We start from the raw sequence: 19705 nt of genomic DNA, 5'->3' as shown, positions 1-19705 counted from the left end.
AATTCCATCTAGACACTGTTGCCCTAGAGCACACAAAAAAACTATACATACCTTGGCCTAAACATCAGCGCCACAGGTAACTTCCACAAAGCTGTGAACGATCTGAGACAAGGCAAGAAGGGCATTCTATGCCATCAAAAGGAACATAAATTTCAACATACCAATTAGGATCTGGCTAAAAATACTTGAATCAATCATAGAGCCCATTGCCCTTTATGGTTGTGAGGTCTGGGGTCCGCTCACCAACCAAGACTTCACAAAATGGGACAAACACCAAATTGAGACTCTGCATGCAGAATTCTGCAAAAATATCCTTCATGTACAACGTAGAACACCAAATAATGCATGCAGAGCAGAATTAGGCCGATACCCACTAATTATCAAAATCCAGAAAAGAGCCGTTAAATTCTATAACCACCTAAAAGGAAGCGATTCCCAAACCTTCCATAACAAAGCCATCACCTACAGAGAGATGAACCTGGAGAAGAGTCCACTAAGCAAGCTGGTCCTGGGGCTCTGTTCACAAACACAAACACACCCTACAGAGCCCCAGGACAGCAGCACAATTAGACCCAAACAAATCATGAGAAAACAAAAAGATAATTACTTGACACATTGGAAAGAATTACAAAAAAACAGAGCAAACTAGAATGCTATTTGGCCCTACACAGAGAGTACACAGCGGCAGAATACCTGACCACTGTGACTGACCCAAAATTAAGGAAAGCTTTGACTATGTACATACTCAGTGAGCATAGCCTTGCTATTGAGAAAGGCCGCCGTAGGCAGACATTGCTCTCAAGAGAAGACAGGCTATGTGCTCACTGCCCACAAAATGAGGTGGAAACTGAGCTGCACTTCCTAACCTCCTGCCAAATGTATGACCATATTAGAGAGACATATTTCCTTCAGATTACACAGATCCACAAAGAATTAGAAAACAAATCCAATTTTGAAAAACTCCCATATCTACTGGGTGAAATTCCACAGTGTGACATCACAGCAGCAAGATTTGTGACCTGTTGCCACGAGAAAAGGGCAACCAGTGAAGAACAAACACCATTGTAAATACAACCCATATCTATGCTTATTTATTTTATCTTGTGTCCTTTACCATTTGTACATTGTTAAAACACTGTATATATATATATAATATGGCATTTGTAATGATCTTTATTGTTTTGAAACTACTGTATGTGTAATGTTTACTGTTAATTTTTATTGTTTATTTCACTTTTGTATAACAATGTTAACACATGTTTCCCATGCCAATAAAGCCCCTTGAATTGAGAGAGAGAGAGTCCAGTCTGGACCAATTAAACAGTTATCTGCGGGTCCAGTCTGTACCAGGTGAGCTGTTACCTGCGGGTCCAGTCTGTACCAGGTGAGCTGTTACCTGCGGGTCCAGTCTGTACCAGGTGAGCTGTTACCTGCGGGTCCAGTCTGTACCAGGTGAGCTGTTACCTTCGGGTCCAGTCTGTACCAGGTGAGCTGTTACCTGCGGGTCCAGTCTGTACCAGGTGAGCTGTTACCTGCGGGTCCAGTCTGTACCAGGTGAGCTGTTACCTGCGGGTCCAGTCTGTACCAGGTGAGCTGTTACCTGCGGGTCCAGTCTGTATCAGGTGAGCTGTTACCTGCGGGTCCAGTCTGTACCAGGTGAGCTGTTACCTGTGGGTCCAGTCTGTACCAGGTGAGCTGTTACCTGTGGGTCCAGTCTGTACCAGGTGAGCTGTTACCTGTGGGTCCAGTCTGTACCAGGTGAGCTGTTACCTGTGGGTCCAGTCTGTACCAGGTGAGCTGTTCGTAGGTGTAGTTGTCAGCGATGCAGCTTAGCGACACCTCCTCCTGCTCCAGAGGTTCCTCAGACAGACCCAGCTCTACACTGAACCCTTCCGGGATTGCTGAAGGAGGGAGGGGGGGATTAGGAAAGTTAGAGAGTTTTTTTTGTTATGATTTTGAGGGCCCTATGGTTCAAAATGTTGTTGTTTTTAAACTACTACACAAACTACTAGTACTACTATTACAAAACGGCAGATCTACTTATTAATGTATACACAGTATAATGCACATTACTGTTCAGTACTTATTAATGTATATACAGTATAATGCACATTACTGTTCAGTACTTATTAATGTATATACAGTATAATGCACATTACTGTTCAGTACTTATTAATGTATATACAGTATAGTGCATATTACTGTACAGTACTTATTAATGTATACACAGTATAATGCATATTACTGTACAGTACGTATTAATGTATATACAGTATAGTGCACATTACTGTACAGTACTTATTAATGTATATACAGTATACTGCATATTACCAAAGAGTACTTATTAATGTATATACAGTATAGTGCATACTACTGTACAGTACTTATTAATGTATATACAGTATAGTGCATATTACTGTACAGTACTTATTAATGTATATACAGTATAATGCATATTACTGTACAGTACTTATTAATGTATATACAGTATAATGCATATTACTGTACAGTACTTATTAATGTATATACAGTATAGTGCTTATTACTGTACAGTACTTATTAATGTATATACAGTATAGTGCATATTACTGTACAGTACTTATTAATGTATATACAGTATAGTGCATATTACTGTACAGTACTTATTAATGTATATACAGTATAGTGCATATTACTGTACAGTACTTATAATGTATATACAGTATAGTGCATATTACTGTACTGTACTTATTAATGTATATAGAGTATAGTGCATATTACTGTACAGTACGTATTAATGTATATACAGTATAGTGCATATTACTGTATAGTACTTATTAATGTATATACAGTATAGTGCATATTACTGTACAGTACTTATTAATGTATATACAGTATAGTGCATATTACTGTACAGTACTTATTAATGTATATACAGTATAGTGCATATTACTGTACAGTACTTATTAATGTATATACAGTATAGTGCATATTACTGTACAGTACTTATTAATGTATATACAGTATAGTGCATATTACTGTACAGTACTTATTAATGCATATACAGTATAGTGCATATTACTGTACAGTACTTATTAATGTATATACAGTATAGTGCATATTACTGTACAGTACTTATTAATGTATATACAGTATAGTGCATATTACTGTACAGTACTTATTAATGTATATACAGTATAGTGCATATTACTGTACTGTACTTATTAATGTATATACAGTATAGTGCATATTACTGTACAGTACTTATTAATGTATATACAGTATAGTGCATATTACTGTACAGTACTCATTAATGTATATACAGTATAGTGCATATTACTGTATAGTACTTATTAATGTATATACAGTATAGTGCATATTACTGTACAGTACTTATTAATGTATATACAGTATAGTGCATATTACTGTACAGTACTTATTAATGTATATACAGTATAGTGCATATTACTGTACAGTACTTATTAATGTATATACAGTACAGTGCATATTATTGTACAGTACTCATTAATGTATATACAGTATAGTGCATATTACTGTACAGTACTTATTAATGTATATATCGTGCATATTACTGTACAGTACTTATTAATGTATATACAGTATAGTGCATATTACTGTACAGTACTTATTAATGTATATACAGTATAGTGCATATTACTGTACAGTACTTATTAATGTATATACAGTATAGTGCATATTACTGTACAGTACTTATTAATGTATATACAGTATAGTGCATATTACTGTACAGTACTTATTAATGTATATACAGTATAGTGCATATTACGGTACAGTACTTATTAATGTATATATAGTGCATATTACTGTACAGTACTTATTAATGTATATATAGTGCATATTACTGTATAGTACGTTGTATGCTAAACCAAGAGAAGGAACTACGTTGAAATACTCACTGGTCACATAGAAGTATATCAGCTTCTGGTCTTTACCCACTTTGTTGTTAGCAGAACATTTATACATGACTGATACACTGGCGTTCTGGATCACCAGTCTGCTGACTATCTAGAGAGGGGAGGAGAGGAGGGAGGGGAGAGGGAGGGGGAGGGAGGGAGGGAGGGAGGGAGGGAGGGGGAGAGAGGGGGGAGGGAGGGAGGGAGGGAGGAGAGGGAGAGAGGGGAGGGGAGCGAGGAGAGGAGAGGGGGGAGAGGAAAGGAGAGGAAGGGGAGGGAGGGAAGAAGTAGAGGGGAGGAGAGGAGAAGGGAGGGGGAGAGGAAATGGAGAGGGAGGAAATGGGAGGTGAGGGGAGGTGAGGGGAGGAGAATATAAACATTTAAAAAAACAAGTGTTCTGCATCACCAGCCTGCTGACTATCTAGAGGAAGACAGGTTTCAATACAAACATGGTTTTCATACTAAATAAATGTACTATTACATTGAAAGTGCTGAACAGGAAAGGAAGAAGCCTCTAAATGTTTTATTATGTGTGGAAGTGTTTTTTACTAGACAACTGACTGGGACTTTGACCTCTGACCTGGAACTACACTCAATCCACTAGTATCTACTCTGACTCTGGCTGTCCTGGTTGTCCTGGTTGTTTCCATGCTACTCTGACTCTGGCTGTCCTGGTTGTCCTGGTTGTCCTGGTTGTTTCCATGCTACTCTGACTCTGGCTGTCCTGGCTGTCCTGGCTGTCCTGGTTGTTTCCATGCTACTCTGACTCTGGTTGTCCTGGCTGTCCTGGTTGTCCTGGTTGTTTCCATGCTACTCTGACTCTGGTTGTCCTGGCTGTCCTGGTTGTCCTGGTTGTTTCCATGCTACTCTGACTCTGGTTGTCCTGGTTGTCCTGGTTGATTCCATGCTACTCTGGCTCTTGTTGTCCTGGTTGTCCTGGTTGATTCCATGCTATTCTGGCTCTTGTTGTCCTGGTTGTCCCCATGCTATTCTGGCTCTTGTTGTCCTGGTTGTCCTGGTTGATTCAATGCGATTCTGGCTCTTGTTGTCCTGGTTGTCCTGGTTGATTCCATGCTACTCTGGCTCTTGTTGTTCTGGTTGTCCTGGTTGATTCCATGCTACTCTGGCTCTTGTTGTCCTGGTTGTCCTGGTTGATTCAATGCTATTCTGGCTCTTGTTGTCCTGGTTGTCCTGGTTGATTCCATGCTACTCTGGCTCTTGTTGTTCTGGTTGTCCTGGTTGATTCCATGCTATTCTGGCTCCTGTTGTCCTGGTTGTCCCCATGCTATTCTGGCTCTTGTTGTCCTGGTTGTCCTGGTTGATTCAATGCTATTCTGGCTCTTGTTGTCCTGGTTGTCCTGGTTGATTCCATGCTACTCTGGCTCTTGTTGTTCTGGTTGTCCCCATGCTATTCTGGCTCTTGTTGTCCTGGTTGTCCTGGTTGATTCCATGCTACTCTGGCTCTTGTTGTTCTGGTTGTCCTGGTTGATTCCATGCTACTCTGGCTCTTGTTGTCCTGGTTGTCCTGGTTGATTCAATGCTATTCTGGCTCTTGTTGTCCTGGTTGTCCTGGTTGATTCCATGCTACTCTGGCTCTTGTTGTTCTGGTTGTCCTGGTTGATTCCATGCTATTCTGGCTCCTGTTGTCCTGGTTGTCCCCATGCTATTCTGGCTCTTGTTGTCCTGGTTGTCCTGGTTGATTCAATGCTATTCTGGCTCTTGTTGTCCTGGTTGTCCTGGTTGATTCCATGCTACTCTGGCTCTTGTTGTCCTGGTTGTCCTGGTTGATTCCATGCTACTCTGGCTCTTGTTGTCCTGGTTGTCCCCATGCTATTCTGGCTCTTGTTGTCCTGGTTGATTCCATGCTACTCTGGCTCTTGTTGTTCTGGTTGTCCCCATGCTATTCTGGCTCTTGTTGTCCTGGTTGTCCTGGTTGATTCCATGCTACTCTGGCTCTTGTTGTCCTGGTTGTCCTGGTTGATTCCATGCTACTCTGGCTCTTGTTGTCCTGGTTGTCCTGGTTGATTCCATGCTACTCTGGCTCTTGTTGTCCTGGTGTGGCTGTGTTGATGGTGGTTGATGAGAACACGGTTTCTTCTGTAGAACTTGACGTGACTCAAACCTTTCCGCTGCCACGCCTGCCACTCCCTCACAACAGGAAGTGATCTCACAGGTGTGACCCACAACAGGACGTGTGCTGTGTGTGCGTTTGCGTGTGTGTGTGTGTGTGTGTGTGTGTGTGTGTGTGTGTGTGTGTGTGTGTGTGTGTGTGTGTGTGTGTGTGTGTGTGTGTGTGTGTGTGTGTGTGCGTGTTTAGTCCCATTCCCCTCAGGAAGTGTGCTCAGGAAGAGGGTTCAAAATATTTCTGATGTGGAAATGGAACACTTGCCCTCTCTTCTCTTTGTCACACAGGACACTGTTTGGGACACTTAGATATACATACTGTCACACAGGACACTGTTTGGGACACTTAGATATACATACTGTCACACAGGACACTGTTTGGGACACTTAGATATACATACTGTCACACAGGACACTGTTTGGGACACTTAGATATACATACTGTCACACAGGACACTGTTTGGGACACTTAGATATACATACTGTCACACAGGACACTGTTTGGGACACTTAGATATACATACTGTCACACAGGACACTGTTTGGGACACTTAGATATACATACTGCCACACAGGACACTGTTTGGGACACTTAGATATACATACTGTCACACAGGACACTGTTTGGGACACTTAGGTAGAAACACCTCAGTTCAGGGTTACGGACACTTATACAGTGGGGAGAGCAAGTATTTGATACACTGCCAATTTTGCAGGTTTTCCTACTTACAAAGCATGTAGAGGTCTGTAATTTTTATCATAGGTACACTTCAACTGTGAGAGACAGAATCTAAAACAAAAACCTGAAAATATCATTGTATGATTTTTAAGTAATTAATTTGCATTTTATTGCATGACATAAGTATTTGATCACCTACCAACCAGTAAGAATTCCGGCTCTCACAGACCTGTTAGTTTTTCTTTAAGAAGCCCTCCTGTTCTCCACTCATTACCTGTACTAACTGCACCTGTTTGAACTCGTTACCTGTATAAAAGACACCTGTCCACACATTCAATCAAACAGACTCCAACCTCTCCACAATGGCCAAGACCAGACAGCTGTGTAAGGACATCAGGGCTAAAATTGTAGACCTGCACAAGGCTGGGATGGGCTACAGGACAATAGGTAAGCAGCTTGGTGAGAAGGCAACAACTGTTGACGCAATTATTAGAAAATGGAAGAAGTTCAAGATGACGGCCAATCACCCTCGGTCTGGGGCTCCATGCAAAATCTCACCTCGTGGGGCATCAATGATCATGAGGAAGGTGAGGGATCAGCCCAGAACTACACGGCAGGACCTGGTCAATGACCTAAAGAGAGCTGGGACCACAGTCTCAAAGAAAACCATTAGTAAGACACTATGCCGTCATGGATTAAAATCCTACAGCGCACGCAAGGTCCCCCTGCTCAAGCCAGCGCATGTCCAGGCCAGTCTGAAGTTTGCCAATGACCATCTGGATGATCCAGAGGAGGAATGGGAGAAGGTCATGTGGTCTGATGAGACAAAAATACAGCTTTTTGGTCTAAACTCCACTCGCCGTGTTTGGAGGAAGAAGAAGGATGAGTACAACCCCAAGAACACCATCCCAACCGTGAAGCATGGTGGTGGAAACATCATTCTTTGGGGATGCTTTTCTGCAAAGGGGACAGGACGACTGCACCGTATTGAGGGGAGGATGGATGGGGCCATGTGTTGCGAGATCTTGGCCAACAACCTCCTTCCCTCAGTAAGAGCATTGAAGATGGGTCGTGGCTGGGTCTTCCAACATGACAACGACCCGAAACACACAGCCAAGGCAACTAAGGGATGGCTCCGTAAAAAGCATCTCAAGGTCCTGGAGTGGCCTGGCATGAACCCAATAGAACATCTTTGGAGGGATCTGAAAGTCCGTATTGCCCAGCGATAGCCCCGAAACCTGAAGGATCTGGAGAAGGTCTGTATGGAGGAGTGGGCCAAAATCCCTGCTGCAGTGTGTGCAAACCTGGTCAAGAACTACAGGAAACGTATGATCTCTGTAATTGCAAACAAAGGTTTCTGTACCAAATATTAAGTTCTGCTTTTCTGATGTATCAAATACTTCTGTCATGCAATAAAATGCAAATTAATTACTTAAAAATCATACAATGATATTTTCTGGATTTTTGTTTTAGATTCCGTCTCTCACAGTTGAAGTGTACCTATGATAAAAATTACAGACCTCTACATGCTTTGTAAGTAGGAAAACCTGCAAAATCGGCAGTGTATCAAATACTTGTTCTCCCCACTGTATAAAGAGTTCTTCTGACAACTAGGTTAAGGGACTTTCTGTTCTATCTATGAGATACTAAAGCTTTATTAAATCATCAACCTATGATTGTAAATTGGTGTACGATTCAGTTTAAAACTGACAGCAACCTAATAAATCTACTACCTCCTAATTGGAAACTTGAACCAAAATTATAGGCAACAATAATATAATAGCATGGTTATGATTCAACATTCAGATAACATTTGTCCTCAGAGATCTAACATTGTCTCTTTCTCTGAGATACTTGATCAGAATGATAGAATAATGTACTAACGCTGTCATGATTAAACGTTCAGGTAACGTTCAGATAACGTTCAGATAACATTCAGGTAACGTTCAGGTAACGTTCAGATAACATTCAGGTAACGTTCAGATAACGTTCTGACAACATTTGCAGTATTGTTAAATAGTGTAAACATTTGTTTAGGGAGTGAGAACCAACCTTCTGCCTCCCGTCCACCACTTCGACTGACGTCTCGATGTTTTCTATTTTATTAACGGTGTTCTGTGAGTCCAGGTCCTGCCAGTTCTGACAGTCTGAGACGCTGTCACTACGCCCTTTACGATCCCTCCGACTCCTACAAAACACAAAACACAACAACATCTATCACCACGGCCCGTAGGCACCCTATCCCCTATATAGTGCACTACTTTAGACCAGGGCTGGCACCCTATTCCCTATATAGTGCACTACTTTAGACCAGGGCTGGCACCCTATTCCCTATATAGTGCACTACTTTTAGGATTGATGCTTGCTTGACAGATTGCTTGACAGATTTTTGGTAAAAAAAATAGAATTTAAATAAATTTCTAAGCACAAAGAAACCCCCAGAGGATGACGGAGCGATAGATCCCAATGTGGTCCTCGGTGTAGAACAGAACTTAACAGATAGCACACATTGGGGGAACCATCCAACGTTCCAGACTTTTCTATACGTTTACTTGGTCGGTCATTTACCAGACTCTCTCATCCACTTACAGTTAGCGCATTCAGCTAAGTAAAGACCACCACACATCACAGTCATTGCTGGTAACTTTCCTCAATAAATCAGCTATCAGAAAACCATCCAAAGTATCCTTTGACCAGGGCCCAAATGGCACCCTGTTTCCCTACATAGTGCACTATGTGATCAAAAGGAGGGCACTGCATAGGGAATAGGGTGCTGTTTGGGACGCAGCTTTGTTTCAGTGATTGCCATGCATAGTGTGCTGTGGTGGTGGAGTAAACAGAGGAGAAAACAGAAGCACACCGACATCAACGAGACAATCATCTACAAGACAATCATCTATGAGACAATCATCTACAAGACCATCATCTATGAGACCATCATCTATGAGACAATCATCTATGAGACAATCATCTACAAGACCATCATCTACGAGACCATCATCTATGAGACAATCATCTACGAGACAATCATCTACGAGACAATCATCTACGAGACAATCATCTACGAGACAATCATCTACGAGACCATCATCTATGAGACAATCATCTACAAGACCATCATCTATGAGACCATCATCTATGAGACAATCATCTATGAAACAATCATCTACAAGACCATCATCTACGAGACAATCATCTATGAGACAATCATCTATGAGACAATCATCTACAAGACCATCATCTACGAGACCATCATCTATGAGACAATCATCTACGAGACAATCATCTACGAGACAATCATCTATGAGACAATCATCTATGAGACAATCATCTACGAGACAATCATCTACGAGACAATCATCTACGAGACAATCATCTACGAGACAATAATCTATGAGACAATCATCTATGAGACAATCATCTATGAGACAATCATCTACGAGACAATCATCTACGAGACAATCATCTACGGGACAATCATCTACGAGACAATCATCTACGAGACAATCATCTACAAGACAATCATCTACGAGACAATCATCTATGAGACACATCTATGAGACAATCATCTATGAGACAATCATCTACGAGACAATCATCTATGAGACACATCTACGAGACCATCATCTACGAGACAATCATCTATGGGACAATCATCTACGAGATCATCATCTACGAGACAATCATCTACGAGACAATCATCTATGAGACAATCATCTATGAGACAATCATCTATGGGAAAATCATCTAGGAGACAATCATCTAGGAGACAATCATCTAGGAGACAATCATCTAGGAGACAATCATCTACGAGACAATCATCTACGAGACAATCATCTGTGAGACAACCATCTATGAGACACATCTATGAGACAATCATCTATGAGACAATCATCTATGAGACCATCATCAACGAGACAATCATCTACGAGACAATCATCTATGAGACAATCATCTACGAGACAATCATCTATGAGACACATCTATGAGACAATCATCTATGAGACAATCATCTACGAGACACATCTATGAGACAATCATCTATGAGACAGTCATCTACGATACACATCTATGAGACAATCATCTACGATACACATCTATGAGACAATCATCTATGAGACAGTCATCTATGAGACACACAGGGTGTATGGTGCCCTTTGTGTCCTCGTTGAAGGATATGTTGAATGGTTCACTGATGACACACCCTCAGCGATACATTTGAACCACGAGCGGAGCGACGCGCCTCACATTCAAAGGCGAGACAATTTTTCTACTGTGTAAATGATAAGCAATGAAATGCAGCATTTGTATCATAACCAAAATGTGTGAAAACTCACCGCAGCTCCAATGAGACATGAAATTAGAAACACTATTATGAGTCCTTTGGAGGGAAAACGGGCTGCATTTGTAATGTGTACGAAGCACAGAAAACAATCGGATTCATTACCAACGACTGAGGTCTGTCCCCCTAAAGAGAGCCCGGTGTGACCTTGTGAAGTACGCTGGTGTTGTGACTGGCGTGATAAAGGCCTACGTTTCAGGGTTTCTGTTGTCTCTTTGGTACCATTTTCACAAGTATGTGGTCAAATTTCACTCTTAGTACAACACTCATAACAGATCATCAAAAAGGCTGTGTTTTTAAAACTAAAAACTAAAAAAACTTCTAAGCACATTTTCAGTTGACTAAACTGAAAATAGCAGCACTGTTGTAACTATTACAGTACAACGGTTTGTTTTGTTTGATCGTAGCTAGCTAGCTACATAGCCGTCTTTGTATCTAAGACAATTGTGTAGCCTAGAGCGATTTTCTAGGTTAGCCAGCCAGCTATTGTCGTTCTTTTAAGTAACGGAACGCAATCAACCTTGCTAGCTAGCCAGCTAGCCCCCGAATAGCAGCACTGTAGAAACTATTACACTCGACGGAACGACTTGATTAGTGTAGTGTCAACATCGCAGCCACTACCAGCTAGCCTACTCCAGCAGTACTGTTTCATTTCAATCATTTTAGTCAATAAGATTCTTGCTACGTAAGCTTAACTTTCTGAACATTCGAGACGTGTAGTCCACTTGTCATTCCAATCTCCTTTGCATTAGCGTAGCCTCTTCTGTACCCTGTTAACTATGTGTCTATCTATCCCTGTTCTCTCCTCTCTGCACAGACCATACAAACGCTCCACACCGCGTGGCCGCGGCCACCCTAATCTGGTGGTCCCAGCGCGCACGACCCACGTGGAGTTCCTGGTCTCCGGTAGCCTCTGGAACTGCCGATCTGCGGCCAACAAGGCAGAGTTCATCTCAGCCTATGCCTCCCTCCAGTCCCTCGACTTCCTGGCACTGACGGAAACATGGATCACCACAGATAACACTGCTACTCCTACTGCTCTCTCTTCGTCCGCCCACGTGTTCTCGCACACCCCGAGAGCTTCTGGTCAGCGGGGTGGTGGCACCGGGATCCTCATCTCTCCCAAGTGGTCATTCTCTCTCTCCCCCTTACCCATCTATCTATCGCCTCCTTTGAATTCCATGCTGTCACAGTTACCAGCCCTTTCAAGCTTAACATTCTTATCATTTATCGCCCTCCAGGTTCCCTCGGAGAGTTCATCAATGAGCTTGATGCCTTGATAAGCTCCTTTCCTGAGGACGGCTCACCTCTCACAGTCCTGGGCGACTTTAACCTCCCCACGTCTACCTTTGACTCATTCCTCTCTGCCTCCTTCTTTCCACTCCTCTCCTCTTTTGACCTCACCCTCTCACCTTCCCCCTACTCACAAGGCAGGCAATACGCTCGACCTCATCTTTACTAGATGCTGTTCTTCCACTAACCTCACTGCAACTCCCCTCCAAGTCTCCGACCACTACCTTGTATCCTTTTCCCTCTCGCTCTCATCCAACACTTCCCACACTGCCCCTACTCGGATGGTATCGCGCCGTCCCAACCTTCGCTCTCTCTCCCCCGCTACTCTTTCCTCTTCCATCCTTTCATCTCTTCCCTCTGCTCATACCTTCTCCAACCTTTCTCCTGACTCTGCCTCCTCAACCCTCCTCTCTTCCCTTTCTGCATCCTTTGACTCTCTATGTCCCCTATCCTCCAGGCCGGCTCGGTCCTCCCCTCCCGCTCCGTGGCTCGATGACTCATTGCGAGCTCACAGAACAGAGCTCCGGGCAGCCGAGCGGAAATGGAGGAAAACTCGCCTCCCTGCGGACCTGGCATCCTTTCACTCCCTCCTCTCTACATTTTCCTCCTCTGTCTCTGCTGCTAAAGCCACTTTCTACCACTCTAAATTCCAAGCATCTGCCTCTAACCCTAGGAAGCTCTTTGCCACCTTCTCCTCCCTTCTGAATCCTCCTCCCCCTCCCCCCCTCCTCCCTCTCTGCAGATGACTTCGTCAACCATTTTGAAAAGAAGGTCGACGACATCCGATCCTCGTTTGCTAAGTCAAACGACACCGCTGGTTCTGCTCACACTGCCCTACCCTGTGCTCTGACCTCTTTCTCCCCTCTCTCTCCAGATGAAATCTCGCTTCTTGTGACGGCCGGCCGCCCAACAACCTGCCCGCTCGACCCTATCCCCTCCTCTCTCCTCCAGACCATTTCCGGGGACCTTCTCCCTTACCTCACCTCGCTCATCAACTCATCCCTGACCGCTGGCTACGTCCCTTCCGTCTTCAAGAGAGCGAGAGTTGCACCCCTTCTGAAGAAACCTACACTCGATCCCTCCGATGTCAACAACTACAGACCAGTATCCCTTCTTTCTTTTCTCTCCAAAACTCTTGAACGTGCCGTCCTTGGCCAGCTCTCCCTCTATCTCTCTCAGAATGACCTTCTTGATCCAAATCAGTCAGGTTTCAAGACTAGTCATTCAACTGAGACTGCTCTTCTCTGCATCACGGAGGCGCTCCGCACTGCTAAAGCTAACTCTCTCTCCTCTGCTCTCATCCTTCTAGACCTATCGGCTGCCTTCGATACTGTGAACCATCAGATCCTCCTCTCCACCCTCTCCGAGTTGGGCATCTCCGGCGCGGCCCACGCTTGGATTGCGTCCTACCTGACAGGTCGCTCCTACCAGGTGGCGTGGCGAGAATCTGTCTCCTCGCCACGCGCTCTCACCACTGGTGTCCCCCAGGGCTCTGTTCTAGGCCCTCTCCTATTCTCGCTATACACCAAGTCACTTGGCTCTGTCATAACCTCACATGGTCTCTCCTATCATTGCTATGCAGACGACACACAATTAATCTTCTCCTTTCCCCTTCTGATGACCAGGTGGCGAATCGCATCTCTGCATGTCTGGCAGACATATCAGTGTGGATGACGGATCACCACCTCAAGCTGAACCTCGGCAAGACGGAGCTGCTCTTCCTCCCGGGGAAGGACTGCCCGTTCCATGACCTCGCCATCACGGTTGACAACTCCATTGTGTCCTCCTCCCAGAGCGCTAAGAACCTTGGCGTGATCCTGGACAACACCCTGTCGTTCTCAACCAACATCATGGCGGTGGCCCGTTCCTGTAGGTTCATGCTCTACAACATCCGCAGAGTACGACCCTGCCTCACACAGGAAGCGGCGCAGGTCCTAATCCAGGCACTTGTCATCTCCCGTCTGGATTACTGCAACTCGCTGTTGGCTGGGCTCCCTGCCTGTGCCATTAAACCCCTACAACTCATCCAGAACGCCGCAGCCCGTCTGGTGTTCAACCTTCCCAAGTTCTCTCACGTCACCCCGCTCCTCCGCTCTCTCCACTGGCTTCCAGTTGAAGCTCGCATCCGCTACAAGACCATGGTGCTTGCCTACGGAGCTGTGAGGGGAACGGCACCGCAGTACCTCCAGGCTCTGATCAGGCCCTACACCCAAGCAAGGGCACTGCGTTCATCCACCTCTGGCCTGCTCGCCTCCCTACCATTGAGGAAGTACAGTTCCCGCTCAGCCCAGTCAAAACTGTTCGCTGCTCTGGCCCCCCAATGGTGGAACAAACTCCCTCACGACGCCAGGACAGCGGAGTCAATCACCACCTTCCGGAGACACCTGAAACCCCACCTCTTCAAGGAATACCTAGGATAGGATAAGTAATCCTTCTCACCCCCCCCCCCCTTAATGACTTAGATGCACTATTGTAAAGTGGCTGTTCCACTGGATGTCAGAAGGTGAATTCACCAATTTGTAAGTCGCTCTGGATAAGAGCGTCTGCTAAATGACTTAAATGTAAAATGTAAATGTAAAGTACAACACACACAAAAAACAATCACACGTTCACATTTTCACCAGAATCTAATCGGTGTTTCATCTTCGAAACATCTTTCATATTTTAGGTAATTGCCTTTCACAATGCAATGCAATGCTCACAATACCTTTCATTTCATCTCATTCTATATTGTCATCACGAAATCCAACTGAGCTCAATGGTTAACATCCAATGAACCGATTGGTTGACCGATAGATTCTAAACGGGTTGGTCTACTCTATATGGATTTGGAGAACTACAGAAATAAAATGCGTATGTAAAGTCAATGACATGGATGACACATAATAACCACGCATAATGACAACTCATTACTGGTCATTCATTTCACCTCATTACTGGTAATTCATTTCACCTCATTACTGGTAATTCATTACACCTCATTACTGGTAATTGATTTCACATAGTGCTCACCACAATTGATCACCATATAAAAGAGGGTGTGGGAACAATTGACATGGAGCAGAGAGAAAGCAAGAGGGAGAGGAAGAGAGACAGCAAGAGGGAGAGGAAGAGAGACAGCAAGAGGGAGAGGAAGAGAGACAGCAAGAGGGAGAGGAAGAGAGACAACAAGAGGGAGAGGAAGAGAGACAACAAGAGGGAGAGGAAGAAAAACAACAAGAGGAAGAGGAAGAGAGACAACAAGAGGGAGAGGAAGAGAGACAGCAAGAGGGAGAGGAAGAGAAACAACAAGAGGGAGAGGAAGAGAGACAACAAGAGGGAGAGGAAGAGAGACAGCAAGAGGGAGAGGAAGAGAGACAGCAAGAGGGAGAGGAAGAGAGACAGCAAGAGGGAGAGGAAGAGAGACAACAAGAGGGAGAGGAAGAAAAACAACAAGAGGGAGAGGAAGAGAGACAACAAGAGGGAGAGGAAGAGAGACAGCAAGTGGGAGAGGAAGAGAAACAACAAGAGGGAGAGGAAGAGAGACAACAAGAGGGAGAGGAAGAGAGACAGCAAGTGGGAGAGGAAGAGAAACAACAAGAGGGAGAGGAAGAGAGACAACAAGAGGGAGAGGAAGAGAGACAGCAAGAGGGAGAGGAAGAGAGACAGCAAGAGGGAGAGGAAGAGAGACAGCAAGAGGGAGAGGAAGAGAGACAGCAAGAGGGAGAGGAAGAGAGACAGCAAGAGGGAGAGGAAGAGAGACAGCAAGAGGGAGAGGAAGAGAGACAACAAGAGGGAGAGGAAGAGAGACAACAAGAGGGAGAGGAAGAGAGACAACAAGAGGGAGAGGAAGAGAGACAGCAAGAGGGAGAGGAAGAGAGACAGCAAGAGGGAGAGGAAGAGAGACAACAAGAGGGAGAGGAAGAGAGACAACAAGAGGGAGAGGAAGAGAGACAACAAGAGGGAGAGGAAGAGAGACAGCAAGAGGGAGAGGAAGAGAGACAGCAAGAGGGAGAGGAAGAGAGACAGCAAGAGGGAGAGGAAGAGAGACAGCAAGAGGGAGAGGAAGAGAGACAACAAGAGGGAGAGGAAGAGAGACAGCAAGAGGGAGAGGAAGAGAGACAGCAAGAGGGAGAGGAAGAGAGACAGCAAGAGGGAGAGGAAGAGAGACAGCAAGAGGGAGTGGAAGAGAAACAACAAGAGGGAGAGGAAGAGAGACAACAAGAGGGAGAGGAAGAGAGACAGCAAGAGGGAGAGGAAGAGAGACAGCAAGAGGGAGAGGAAGAGAGACAACAAGAGGGAGAGGAAGAGAGACAGCAAGAGGGAGAGGAAGAGAGACAGCAAGAGGGAGAGGAAGAGAGACAGCAAGAGGGAGAGGAAGAGAGACAGCAAGAGGGAGAGGAAGAGAGACAGCAAGAGGGAGAGGAAGAGAGAAAACAAGAGGGAGAGGAAGAGAGACAGCAAGAGGGAGAGGAAGAGAGACAACAAGAGGGAGAGGAAGAGAGACAGCAAGAGGGAGAGGAAGAGAGACAGCAAGAGGGAGAGGAAGAGAGACAGCAAGAGGGAGAGGAAGAGAAACAACAAGAGGGAGAGGAAGAGAGACAACAATAGGGAGAGGAAGAGAGACAGCAAGAGGGAGAGGAAGAGAGACAGCAAGAGGGAGAGGAAGAGAGACAGCAAGAGGGAGAGGAAGAGAGACAGCAAGAGGGAGAGGAAGAGAGAAAACAAGAGGGAGAGGAAGAGAGACAGCAAGAGGGAGAGGAAGAGAGACAACAAGAGGGAGAGGAAGAGCGACAGCAAGAGGGAGAGGAAGAGAGACAGCAAGAGGGAGAGGAAGAGAGACAACAAGAGGGAGAGGAAGAGAGACAACAAGAGGGAGAGGAAGAGAGACAACAAGAGGGAGAGGAAGAGAGACAGCAAGAGGGAGAGGAAGAGAGACAGCAAGAGGGAGAGGAAGAGAGACAACAAGAGGGAGAGGAAGAGAGACAACAAGAGGGAGAGGAAGAGAGACAGCAAGCGGGAGAGGAAGAGAGACAACAAGAGGGAGAGGAAGAGAGACAGCAAGAGGGAGAGGAAGAGAGACAGCAAGAGGGAGAGGAAGAGAGACAGCAAGAGGGAGTTGAAGAGAGACAGCAAGAGGGAGAGGAAGAGAGACAACAATAGGGAGAGGAAGAGAGACAGCAAGAGGGAGAGGAAGAGAGACAACAATAGGGAGAGGAAGAGAGACAGCAAGAGGGAGAGGAAGAGAGACAACAAGAGGGAGAGGAAGAGAGACAGCAAGAGGGAGAGGGAGAGGAAGAGAGACAACAAGAGGGAGAGGAAGAGAGACAACAAGAGGGAGAGGAAGAGAGACAACAAGAGGGAGAGGAAGAGAGACAGCAAGAGGGAGAGGAAGAGAGACAACAAGAGGGAGAGGAAGAGAGACAGCAAGAGGGAGAGGAAGAGAGACAGCAAGAGGGAGAGGAAGAGAGACAACAAGAGGGAGAGGAAGAGAGACAACAAGAGGGAGAGGAAGAGAGACAGCAAGAGGGAGAGGAAGAGAGACAGCAAGAGGGAGAGGAAGAGAGACAGCAAGAGGGAGAGGAAGAGAGACAACAAGAGGGAGAGGAAGAGAGACAACAAGAGGGAGAGGAAGAGAGACAACAAGAGGGAGAGGAAGAGAGACAACAAGAGGGAGAGGAAGAGAGACAGCAAGAGGGAGAGGAAGAGAGACAGCAAGAGGGAGAGGAAGAGAGACAGCAAGAGGGAGAGGAAGAGAGACAGCAAGAGGGAGAGGAAGAGAGACAACAAGAGGGAGAGGAAGAGAGACAACAAGAGGGAGAGGAAGAGAGACAGCAAGAGGGAGAGGAAGAGAGACAGCAAGAGGGAGAGGAAGAGAGACAACAAGAGGGAGAGGAAGAGAGACAACAAGAGGGAGAGGAAGAGAGACAACAAGAGGGAGAGGAAGAGAGACAGCAAGAGGGAGAGGAAGAGAGACAGCAAGAGGGAGAGGAAGAGAGACAGCAAGAGGGAGAGGAAGAGAGACAGCAAGAGGGAGAGGAAGAGAGACAGCAAGAGGGAGAGGAAGAGAGACAGCAAGAGGGAGAGGAAGAGAGAGAGCAAGAGGGAGAGGAAGAGAGACAACAATAGGGAGAGGAAGAGAGACAGCAAGAGGGAGAGGAAGAGAGACAACAATAGGGAGAGGAAGAGAGACAACAAGAGGGAGAGGAAGAGAGACAGCAAGAGGGAGAGGAAGAGAGACAACAAGAGGGAGAGGAAGAGAGACAGCAAGAGGGAGAGGAAGAGAGACAACAATAGGGAGAGGAAGAGAGACAACAAGAGGGAGAGGAAGAGAGACAGCAAGAGGGAGAGGAAGAGAGACAACAAGAGGGAGAGGAAGAGAGACAGCAAGAGGGAGAGGAAGAGAGACAGCAAGAGGGAGAGGAAGAGAGACAGCAAGAGGGAGAGGAAGAGAGACAACAAGAGGGAGAGGAAGAGAGACAGCAAGTGGGAGAGGAAGAGAAACAACAAGAGGGAGAGGAAGAGAGACAACAAGAGGGAGAGGAAGAGAGACAGCAAGTGGGAGAGGAAGAGAAACAACAAGAGGGAGAGGAAGAGAGACAACAAGAGGGAGAGGAAGAGAGACAGCAAGAGGGAGAGGAAGAGAGACAGCAAGAGGGAGAGGAAGAGAGACAGCAAGAGGGAGAGGAAGAGAGACAGCAAGAGGGAGAGGAAGAGAGACAGCAAGAGGGAGAGGAAGAGAGACAGCAAGAGGGAGAGGAAGAGAGACAACAAGAGGGAGAGGAAGAGAGACAACAAGAGGGAGAGGAAGAGAGACAACAAGAGGGAGAGGAAGAGAGACAGCAAGAGGGAGAGGAAGAGAGACAGCAAGAGGGAGAGGAAGAGAGACAACAAGAGGGAGAGGAAGAGAGACAACAAGAGGGAGAGGAAGAGAGACAACAAGAGGGAGAGGAAGAGAGACAGCAAGAGGGAGAGGAAGAGAGACAGCAAGAGGGAGAGGAAGAGAGACAGCAAGAGGGAGAGGAAGAGAGACAGCAAGAGGGAGAGGAAGAGAGACAACAAGAGGGAGAGGAAGAGAGACAGCAAGAGGGAGAGGAAGAGAGACAGCAAGAGGGAGAGGAAGAGAGACAGCAAGAGGGAGAGGAAGAGAGACAGCAAGAGGGAGTGGAAGAGAAACAACAAGAGGGAGAGGAAGAGAGACAACAAGAGGGAGAGGAAGAGAGACAGCAAGAGGGAGAGGAAGAGAGACAGCAAGAGGGAGAGGAAGAGAGACAACAAGAGGGAGAGGAAGAGAGACAGCAAGAGGGAGAGGAAGAGAGACAGCAAGAGGGAGAGGAAGAGAGACAGCAAGAGGGAGAGGAAGAGAGACAGCAA

At 45.6% G+C, this 19705-nt stretch overlaps 1 protein-coding gene across 2 annotated transcripts in view; it reads right to left on the bottom strand.

Annotated features, from left to right (window-relative positions):
* LOC135526801 (vascular endothelial growth factor receptor 3-like) overlaps positions 1-19705 on the bottom strand; it is a 397127-nt gene that overhangs the window by 69917 nt on the left and 307505 nt on the right. For both annotated transcript variants that reach the window (XM_064955467.1, XM_064955466.1), the window contains exons 11-13: positions 8770-8905; positions 3918-4026; positions 1771-1901 (exon numbers count right to left, since the gene is read on the bottom strand). In XM_064955467.1, coding sequence (XP_064811539.1) covers positions 1771-1901; positions 3918-4026; positions 8770-8905 — 376 coding nt within the window. The remainder of the gene's footprint in view (positions 1-1770; positions 1902-3917; positions 4027-8769; positions 8906-19705) is intronic.

The sequence above is a fragment of the Oncorhynchus masou genome, chromosome 32 (assembly GCF_036934945.1).
Source record: "Oncorhynchus masou masou isolate Uvic2021 chromosome 32, UVic_Omas_1.1, whole genome shotgun sequence".
Classification (NCBI taxonomy): domain Eukaryota; kingdom Metazoa; phylum Chordata; class Actinopteri; order Salmoniformes; family Salmonidae; genus Oncorhynchus; species Oncorhynchus masou.
Note: the sequence above shows the minus strand (reverse complement) of the source record. Positions and strands in the feature narration are given on the sequence as shown.